Here is an 11425-nt window from a genome sequence, read left to right as displayed (position 1 = left end):
AGTGGGCCTTTTGTCATTGACTTACTTACATAATAACTTTTATTTAATACAATTTTATTTATAATATTACTTTGAATCATTTTTTCTAAACATTTTACCCAATGTGGGATGTTGAAACTTTTCATTTTCAATATATGTCCTTTTTAAAATTTCAAACCACAATTTATGCAGATATATGGATACAACAATGTCATTACATTATCATTCTTATGAAAACAATGATTTATTTCAAAAAATACTAGTATAGATTTGAACATTTGATTTTCTATATCTGCAACAGAAATTAATGCATCATAGACATTGATAAAAGAATTATAGTTAAAATGTTAAAAATAAATTACTAAAACTTCAAATGATAATAATGCACCCGTCTCAATCAAAATCTTTGAAATCTCATAGTGTGAAACTTTCAGTCTTTGACTATAGAGTAGCTTCATACCCTTTTCGGAGAGAAATGCCTCCCAACAAAAGGAAGAAAGGCAAGTCAAAACCTATATGCCCATGTTTTTATTGAAATGATCTCCGTTAAGACTTTTTGGAGCTCCTCAATCTGGTTTGGTTTATCTAGGCTCTCATGAAACTTGTCTGGTCTTGCAGGATGAGCTCATTGCGCGGCTGAAGAGTGCTAACTGAAGTTAAAGAGGGATCAACAAGATTGAGAAAACGCCCTGGTGAATATATGTATCTTTTAGAGGTTTCCAAATAGGAGAATTTGTCATATGAAAAATTGTTGTTCTTCTTGATCAAAAACATATCCTTTGGATCTCTTCTGATTATCAGAAATGATGGTACACTTTTTGATTTATGAACCTGGTTTGGTTTGGGTCTCATCAAAAAAAATTTGTAACATGAATTTCATATTTTGATATTGAACCGAACCAAACCAAAACCAGATGCCCGTGCTGAAACTAAATATGACTTTTTGGACTGTTTTAAGCTTTAACTAAAAATAATCAAAGGAGAAGTAGGCAACGCAAAATAAAATTTGACCCGCAAGTGAGACATAAAAAGATTTCAAAATTTCATTTCACCTACCAAAAAGTGAAACATGTAAATCTTTTTGCGATTTGATTTCCTGAAAATATGAGAACTTTAGCAGTTCTATATATTTTGTTATATAAATTTAGTTTACTTTCGAGATCACATTTTATGCTGATATTAAAACGAGTTCCATTTTTTAGCATCATAAGAATTTGTGTGCTGGACTCGAAACCACGAAGTCTCTCTTTGTACGGTGAGAACGAAAAAATAAAAGAGATAGCACTAGCAGTATACATTAAGAAGAAAAAAAGCAGGCATTCTTTTTCTTGTATCGGTTTGTCGCTATGAATGTATTAAATGAACGCAAGAATGAGACACTTGTGGACAGTTTCTAAAACAGTAAAAGGGGAAACTCGCAGTTAATGATTCTGAGCTTTCGTACTAAAATGGACCCACGTTTTCCAAGCGGCGCCGTTTTCTGGTCACAACGTGAGTGGCTCCATACCATACACATACATTTTCCCCATATTTTGCATATGAACTAACTAATAATAATGTTTTCTCTCAGTCTAATCATTGATAACCAAATAATTTGTATGCACCATTTTGCTTTTCCATATATTCCCAATAGATTAATTTTTTTAGTGTTTATCTAATTTCTAAATTTTTAATTTTATATATTATAAAAATATATTTTCCCCTGTGCACTCATAAAAATATCATACAGCTATTAACAATTAAGGAAAAGAGCTACTCAAAACACCAATCTACTAGGAGTCTAGGAATAAGAAGATTTACTACGTAAAAAAAAATCTAGACAACTCTAAAACTAAGTAAAAGTGTACTTTAGAAAAGAAAACTGTGGATGAATTTCAGGAAGCACGAGCTTGGGCAAAACAAAAAAAAAAGTCAATGGAACAAAGAGTAATCAGATTTTTACATTATGAGAAGAAAGAAAGCTCAAGTTTCAAACCACGAGAACCACGTGCTCAAAAACTGATAAAGATCCAACTTGAACTAGTCGTCACAAAAAGTGTATATTTATTTGTTTTTTCGACGTACAGTGAGTTAATAAGAATCGTGCATCCATCTATTTGTTTTTGATTTCGGCTCAAGGATTTCATCAACGTGTTCGATCTTATCCGACACATGTCTCTTTATTGGCGGATTCTCCAACCAGTTACTTTGTCCTCATCATGTAATGAAATTATTCTTCTACACCTAGCTACAACTCATTAGACTTATATAGAGCTTTGATTCAATTAATATAATTAGATGTTTAGAACCCAACATACGTGCAATCATATGGGACACAATAATCTTTGATAGTTCACCATTATTTATCAACAATACATATGGCAAAAATTTGTATGTACTTCTATCGATTATGAAAATATATATTTTTATTTGTAAAAATCGAGTTTTACAACAATGAAAATATGTCTAAAAACATATAATTTATGGTTCGAAATATGATCGAGAAAAACCGCAAAATTTTATGCGTTTCGATCAGAATTCGGATTTAACCATGAATATAAGAGACTCTTTGCATATCTTCTTCTCGACACTTTTTTATCTTGGTCTCTGGCCGGCATATATACGGACCAACTCCTTAAGATGCTTTACAAATGCTTTTTTAAAAAGATGTCTATTGCATATATAATATTGTGCTATTGGGACCTTATCAGCTATCGTATATTATTCGATATTCCCTTTGATTCAAAAGATCTTCGAGAACCCCCAAGAATCAAATTTCAAATTCAATAAACCCCACTTATGTCATCACGTGCTGGAACTTATAATTAATGATTAGATTACTAATAGCGTTTGTACTAATTAGTACTAATAGAAGTACTAATTAAGTGAAAGATTCTAAAACAACCTATGTGGCTATGTGTAATATTCCACTAAGGCTAATTTTGATTTGATTATATTCTTATTTACATGTTGCTTGTAATTGTATGCAACCAACAACCTTACAATCAAATGCGTACTTTTTTTTTTTTGGCGTCAGTAGCAGATGCTTTCAATAATTCAATATTTTTGCATGTAATGGTTATAACTTTGATGGAGATGAGCAAATCTAGCTATCTCTCTGTATTAGTATTTTTAAAATTGACATATATCTATACAAACAATTTTACAACAGATGGTTCAATTCCGCGCATCACAAAATTTATGCATACAGACTACAGTAAACAACTCTACTTACATCACATTAGAGATCTATATTATAAGTTAATCTCAATCAATAATAATTTGAATTACTTACGTATCAAACCAAAACATAGCAGAAAAAAAGTAACATCACAAAATGTTTAACCTTTTCAGCGTCTGAACCGTGTCTACATTTTTCTTGTAGTGATATTATTAAATTTTGGCCGGAGACTTGCCCACCAGTGCGGGGTGGTACTAGCTTGTCCAAATCAATCTTCATTTTTTTTGGTCCCTGTCTGATTGCCATGTTGCGTCGACATTTAATAAAAGTTTGTTTTAAAAAACATTTTACTTCTTTATCAGTTTGACACTAGTTTAATTCCTTCATCTTTTCAAGCAAAAACAACTTTGTTGATCAAGTTAAACTATTTTTTTTTTATATCAAAGAGAATACCAATTTCTCTTGTTAATAAAAAGCAAAATCCTTGAATGTCTAATTTATAATGGTCAAACAGTCCAAGTGTCCAACATATGTTTGATAACTTCTTTCTAAAAGTAGCTTCGATGTTTGACAAAAAAAAAAAAACGAGCCTACACATATTTCCGTTTTCCATTTCTTTTTTGTAATTTTTGAAAATGACATTTTTTACATTTGTAAGAAGAAGAAGAAAAAAAGAAAAACTTTCATCTACCTATAAAACAACTTTGTTTTCGTTGATCAAAATTAGGATTGAGACAATCGCTGAGCAAATAAAATAAAAAGAGTGACAATAAAGAAAAAGAATGAAAAAGATAATAACTTTATTAATTATGTCGTGTTCTGTACCGAAGTCATATGGTCGGAGCCACAACTTTTTATTCTGTTTTCATTCGCCTATATATACAATAGTTCCTTTACAGACCAAGAACATATACCAAAACAAACATAATTAACTTACCCAAACAAGAAACCAAAGAATTCCAAAATGGAAATGTTCAATGCATTATTTCTCATCCTATTTCCAGTCTTAGGGTTCATATTCATCTTCTCATCATTTTCAAACAACAAAACCCTAAAACCCAAAACCACATCATCCTCTAAACCGACGTCGTATCCACTCATCGGTTCTATTCTCTCATTTAACAAAAACCGTCACCGTCTTCTTCAGTGGTACACCGATCTCCTCCGTCTCTCTCCTTCTCAAACTATCACCTTCGATCTCCTCTTCCGTCGTCGGACTATTATCACTGCGAACCCAGAAAACGTCGAGCACATTCTCAAAACAAATTTTTGTAACTTCCCTAAAGGCAAACCTTTCACCGAGCTACTCGGAGATCTACTCGGCGGCGGAATCTTTAATTCTGACGGCGAGTTATGGAGCTCTCAGCGTAAACTTGCGAGCCACGAGTTTACTATGCGTTCTCTTAGGGAATTCACTTTCGAAATCCTCCGTGAGGAAGTTCAAAACCGCCTCATTCCGGTGCTTTCCTCCGCCGCGGACGGTGGATGTACGGTTGATCTTCAGGAGGTTTTGAAGCGCTTTGCCTTCGATGTTGTTTGTAAAGTTTCGTTGGGTTGGGATCCAGATTGTTTGGATTTGACTCGACCCGTTCCGGATCTTGTTAAGGCTTTTGATGTAGCGGCGGAGATCAGCGCTCGCCGCGCCACGGAGCCGGTTTACGCCGTGTGGAAGCTAAAGCGTTTGTTCAACATAGGGAGCGAGAGGAGGCTGAGAGAAGCGATCATGACCGTACACGCGTCTGTCTCCGAGATCATCCGTGCCAAAAAGAAAAGCCTCGATATCGGTGGTGACGTATCGGACAAGCAAGACCTCTTGTCGAGGTTTCTCGCCTCCGGCCACGGGGAAGAAGCCGTGAGGGATAGTGTCATAAGCTTTATTATGGCGGGAAGGGATACTACGTCGGCGGCGATGACGTGGCTGTTTTGGTTGTTGAGTCAAAACGATGACGTAGAGAAAAAGATACTTGAAGAAGTGAGAGGCAAAGGATCTTTAGGGTTAGGGTTCGAGGATTTGAGAGAGATGAGTTACACGAAAGCATGTCTCTGTGAAGCAATGAGGCTTTACCCACCAGTGGCTTGGGACTCAAAGCATGCAGCCAACGACGACGTTTTGCCAGACGGAACACTTGTCCGAAAAGGAGACAAAGTTACTTATTTCCCTTACGGTATGGGAAGGATGGAGAAGGTGTGGGGGCAAGACTGGGGCGAGTTTAAACCGAACCGGTGGTTTGAGGAAGAACCAAATTACGGTTCTAAACCGGTTTTGAAAAGTGTGAGTTCGTTCAAATTTCCGGTTTTCCAAGCCGGACCAAGGGTGTGCATAGGGAAAGACATGGCTTTCACACAAATGAAATACGTGGTTGGTTCAGTTTTGAGTCGGTTTGAAATTGTACCAGTTCGCAATAACCGGCCGGTATTTGTTCCTCTGTTAACGGCTCACATGGCTGGTGGGCTAAAGGTGAAGATCAAGAGGAGAGTGCAAGTATAATCCGATCGATGTATATAATAATAATTTGTTAATTGATCAAGTCATGTCCTTATAAAAATATCCAACTAATATGTAAAATGTGTGGTTTATGTATTAGATCAAATAAATATGTTTATGATTCACAGTGTACTTGTGAATAGATAATGATATAAAATATAAATGGTGCTATCGAAGTGGATCCGATATATTAATCAGTTTGATAGAGACATAGGTCACAAAAAGTATGTATATTAAACAATTTACAAACTGAGTACAGTAACCATTGGTTCTATTTTTATACAACGAGTTTACAGAAAAATCACCTAATAATTATCTTACAAGATTTTGTCTAATTGGTCGGGATAACACAAGTTATACACTAGAACACTCATCATCACCAGAACACTAGAAGTTATATGTTTGATACCCAACTTCAATGAATCTATTCAAATTTGCTTTAAATTCATTGTCTCCTGATATGAAGATCTGATTGTGTGTGTAACGATTATGAGAGCTATTTTTAAGAAAACGATCTATCTCATCTTTAATACACACATCGGCAGCTTGATTGTCCATTGTCACTCTTTCACTTGGTCCTGAAATGAAATCAAACATATTCAATATATGATTTTATTAAATAAAAGACGCATGTAATTCACCAAAAGAATTGAAATACTTACTATTACATTCGTTGGCATAAAAGATTGTAATGTCCTTCATTTTTGGTTTATTTAAGTCTTTACAACCAACAAAAGCAAAGATTCGTAATGGTCTTTGAGTCTATCCACTTCCACTCGCAATTAACATCGGCAATATGTGCAGTTTTGGTTCAAGACGTTATTTCCAGAGACTCTTCAGCACGATAACAAACGAAAAGCTCACAACCGATACAGTTCATTCTAAACTGTCTCTCCATTTTCCCTTCACCGCTGTTAACAAACCAAAACATAAAGGAAATAAACTACTACATCCAAAATCTGAAGCTTAAGACTGAATCCACTAGCCCCATATAAAGACTTACCGTTTCAATAGAACTTTTCCTCCCTTGCTGACATTTAACCTAGCAAGGTGCTTCTTCTTGTCAAGTACATTCGATATTGTTAATATATATGAATTAAAATTCTCATTTAGGACACGTTAATAAATACAACCAAATTTCTAATTCATAAAAATATAACATTTCAAATATTATAAAAGACAATTATCATAAATGATACCAAAACAAATTGTGTTTCCAAAAGAGTTTATAGCAAAATAAAACACATGTATACTATTACTATATAGTGATCTGTTTTTTTTTTTTTGTTGCGTTTTCGGTAATAATCAATTAGTAAACGTACAATTATCCAAGTGACTCTTTGATGGTCAAACTAATTGTAATAAATATTTGTGAACGCAAAGATTGTCAAAGGTACATTACTATTATTATACGTAAGAGTTGTTTGACTTGGGATATTAAAATACGAGTCTATCTTAATATTCTTTTCAGAATATATATCACTCTAATTTTGGTGTTTGTTTATATATATTGATTATTGCCTCATTATGAAATTTGGAAGAACAGCAAAGCTATCACATCTACCTTTTTTTCAGAATATATCATCACTCTAATTTTGGTGTTTGTTTATATTGAAAAAGGATAAATCACCCAGCAAAACATGAATTTCCTCTTTATTGATCGATTGACCACTTTATATAGCAAACACCACAACAAGAAGTATTATGCTAATGTCTTCTCTCTCAACCTAACGAGCCGAATTTATAAAGGCTGCAAATGGTTGCACAATTGAACAGGTTGAAGGAGTTGAAAAAAATTATTCAACCAAATTTCACCATTTGATTGGAAGAGGTTGAAGAAGTTGGAAAAATCTATTCAACCCATTCAACCTAAAAAGTTGAAAAAATAAACTAATCCTACAGCAAAAATGTTCAACTTGTTCAACCACTATTTTGGAGATGAATGGGTCGAATATTTTCCAACTCAAATTTATTCAACTCATTTTTTCAATTTTAAGCAACCATTTGCAGCCAAAGTTCTAAAAACGGCCAAAGAAACGTGATCATCTCTTCCTTCTTAGTTTATACACGTTTGATAATGAGCTGGAGACATATCATATTGTATGTTCTTATTATATAGGTGTTCTACTTCTAATTCATATGTATCCAACATCTCCAATTATTGCGAGTTCAAATTTTGTCGAAGCTACATATATTATATATATAACACGTTGTAAATTAGGCTCTAATTAAACGTGAACCTTTATGGGAATAAAGCTTAAAAATACCCCATCTATTTTTTATTTGGAAGTTTAATACTTCATCTTTTTTGGTTGGAAGAAAAATACCTCATTTAATTAAAACGTGTGATTTAATACTCAAACTAATAAATATTATTAGTTTCATACTTACGATTTTTTGACAAAAATAAAATTCCGTTTTTACTCTTACTATATCAATTAATAATTAATTTTAAAAGACATGGTATTAATTTATGAACAATTCTTGGGTTCACCTCCACTTAATTAAGAAAACAAATTATTAATTAAAGAAACAAAATATGTATATCATTCAATTTTAAAGTTATTAATTCTAAACATTAATTATATTATAGTTTTTAATTCTAATATGTAAATAAAAATTACTTTTTATAAACCCAAACTGACATATAATTTTGTTTAATTGTATAATTTAAACCCTAATCAGTTTTTATAAACCCAAATTGATATATAATTCTGTTTAATTGTAAAATCTAAACCCTAACTACTCTTTTATAAACCCAAACCGACATATAATTTTCTTTAATTTTAAAATCTAAACTCTAACCACTCTTTTATAAACTCAAACCGGCATAAATTTGTTTGATTGTAAAATCTAAACCCTAACCACTCATTTGTAAACTCATTTACAAAATAGTGGTTAGAGTTTAAATTTTATAATTAAACAAAATTATATGTCAGTTTGGGTTTACAAATGAGTGGTTAGGGTTTAGATTTTACAATCAAACAAATTTATGCCGGTTTGAGTTTATAAAAGAGTGGTTAGAGTTTAGATTTTAAAATTAAAGAAAATTATATGTCGGTTTGGGTTTATAAAAGAGTAGTTAGGGTTTAGATTTTACAATTAAACAGAATTATATATCAATTTGGGTTTATAAAAAATGATTAGGGTTTAAATTATACAATTAAACAAAATTATATGTCAGTTTGGGTTTATAAAAAGTAATTTTTATTTACATATTAGAATTAAAAACTATAATATAATTAATGTTTAGAATTAATAACTTTAAAATTGAATGATATACATATTTTGTTTCTTTAATTAATAATTTGTTTTCTTAATTAAGTGGAGGTGAACCCAAGAATTGTTCATAAATTAATACCATGTCTTTTAAAATTAAGTACTAATTGATATAGTAAGGGTAAAAACGGAATTTTATTTTTGTCAAAAAATGTAAGTATGAAACTAACAATATTTATTAGTTTGAGTATTAAATCACACGTTTTAATTAAATGAGGTATTTTTCTTCCAACCAAAAAAGATGAGGTATTAAACTTCCAAATATAAAATAGATGAGGTATTTTTAAGCTTTATTCCCGAACCTTTATTTGAAAATATCATATACTGTACTACTAGTTTTTATAAACAACTAGATAAGGACCCGCCCGATGTGCGGGTTTTAAACTTTTGTAAATAAGATTAATTTTAACAAAAATATATTAAAATTTGTTGTATGTTATTTATAAAAACATGTTTTGCTATAATACACTGACTTATATCCATTTACAGATTTTTGATTTCTGTTATCATTAAAAGTATATTTCTTTACACCTAAATATATTGTATGTTACAAATATATTCTTTATCACTACCTAGGAAAATATCTATATATGTCTATTTATTTTAGCTTTTGCATAGTTTTTTTAATCACTTAAATTGTTGATTCAAGAAACTTTTCGAATAAAGAATATATTACATAGTATACTAATCAATGATGTATCATCACAATAGTGTATGACCAACCATGGAGAGAACCTTGGCTCCGCCTTCCTCCCTTATGGAGAGAATCATGTGTCCAACCTCCTCCACCATGAAGAATACCTTGGCTCCGCCTTCCTCTCCTGGGAAGATAACCTTGCATGCGTCCGACCTCTTCCACCATTGAGAGAACCTTGGTTTTGCCCTCCTCATGTGTGTAGAGAACATGTTTACGTCTTTTAGATATCTCAAAGTGGCATGCTCCGGCAACCAATGAAACTAAAAGCCCTTTTCCAATGTCACAAAATTTTTTGATAGTAACTAATGTTAAATTTTCCAATGTATTCAAGGAAGTGTCTTTGACACATCATGATGTACGTAACCTTTATCTCCGAGCTCCTATGGATCTATCAAAAACAGTTTATAGTTTTCCAATCTATCTATCTATGTTTGTAGTAAGCTTGTGTATGATTAGCCTATTTTATCCAACCATTAGGTGTATTTTTTTTACATCTAAGTATATTGTATGTTACAAATATATTCTTTATCACCACCTAAGAAAATATCTATATAATCACATTAACCCAACTATTATACGTCTATTTATTTTCATTTTTGCATAGTTTATTTAATCACTAAAATTGTCGGTTCAAGAAACTTCTCAAATAAAAAGTATATTACATAGGCCTTGATTGGTAGTGTATATAAGTGAGCATATAGATTTTAGAAAGCCAATCATGTTTTGTTTAGAAAGCATAAAGGGAGCATAAAAGGCTTTTAAATGCTCTACAGCTCAATGCTCCTAAACGAAGCATTTCCCAAGCATAATGGTTTTAAAGTTATTAAAATACAATTTTACCCTTATTAATCACCTAGAGTTTACTGTATTTGTATATTTGAAATATTTAATGTGTAATTTTGTCTAAATGCTAATAGTTGTACCAATCACATATCATTGTTAATATATGATAGCATACAGCTTATGCAGCATACTGCTCATGCTGCATAATGCTAATGCTCCACCAACTGTTGTTCCAATCAAAGCCATAGTATACTAATCAATGATGTATCACACAATTGTGTATGACCAACCATAGAGAGAACCTTGGCTCCGCTCTCCTCCTTTATGGAGAGAACCTTGTGTCCAACCTTCTCCACCATGAAGGGAATCGTGGCTCCGCCTTCCTCCCTTGGGGAGATAACCTTGCAGGCGTCCAACCTCTTCCACCATGAAGAGAACTTTGGCTCTGCCTTACTCATGTGTGGAGAGAACATGTTCACGTCTTTTAGCTATCTCAAAGTGGCACGCTCTGACAACCAATAAATCGAAAAGCCCTTTTCCAGTGTCACAAAATCTTTTGATAGTAACTAATGTTATATTTCTCAATGTATTTGTGGAAGTGTCTTTGACACATCATGATGTAGCCTCTATCTCCGAGCTCCTATGGATATATCAAAAACGGTTTATGTTTTTCCAATCTATCTATCTATGTTTGTTGTAAGCTTGTGTTTGATTATCCTACTTTATTCAACCATTAGGTTGATGGGGTTCTACTCTTAAATTATTTTGTTAGATGAAAAATGTGAGACTGATTTATGTTTATGTAGAAGTGAGTATTTACATTTTTTAGAATTAATAATTAACTGTACATTTTTCTTAATCCCTTTTCTATTTTTTTGAATTAATAACTTAAAATTAAAAATAAGTAAATAATGTTATAATTTTGAATTTCATGAAATATATAATCTCCTTATAATTATTTTTTTAAGAAACTATTTAATTTTTGTAATTTTTTGATAATTATCTTTTTACATTATTAATATTGTTTAAATAAGTTTTTTTG

The 11425-nt window shown here is 32.0% G+C and overlaps 1 protein-coding gene across 1 annotated transcript; it reads left to right on the top strand.

Moving 5' to 3' along the window:
* Positions 1 to 4038: 4038 nt before the first annotated feature.
* LOC104741179 (cytochrome P450 94B1) lies at positions 4039 to 5749 on the top strand. Its single transcript, XM_010461976.2, has one exon. The coding sequence runs from the start codon at positions 4104 to 4106 to the stop codon at positions 5625 to 5627; it is 1524 nt and encodes a 507-aa protein (XP_010460278.2). The 5' UTR covers positions 4039 to 4103; the 3' UTR covers positions 5628 to 5749.
* The last annotated feature ends 5676 nt before the right edge of the window (positions 5750 to 11425 follow it).

Source organism: Camelina sativa, chromosome 2, assembly GCF_030686135.1.
Source record: "Camelina sativa cultivar CO46 ecotype springtype chromosome 2, ASM3068613v1".
NCBI lineage: Eukaryota > Viridiplantae > Streptophyta > Magnoliopsida > Brassicales > Brassicaceae > Camelina > Camelina sativa.
The sequence above is the reverse complement of the archived record's forward strand: the minus strand, read 5'-3'. Positions and strand labels throughout refer to the sequence as shown.

Coding starts and splice junctions, on each gene's coding strand:
- LOC104741179 (XM_010461976.2), top strand. CDS start 4,104: ATGGAAATGTTCAATGCATTATTTCTCATCCTATTTCCAGTCTTAGGG.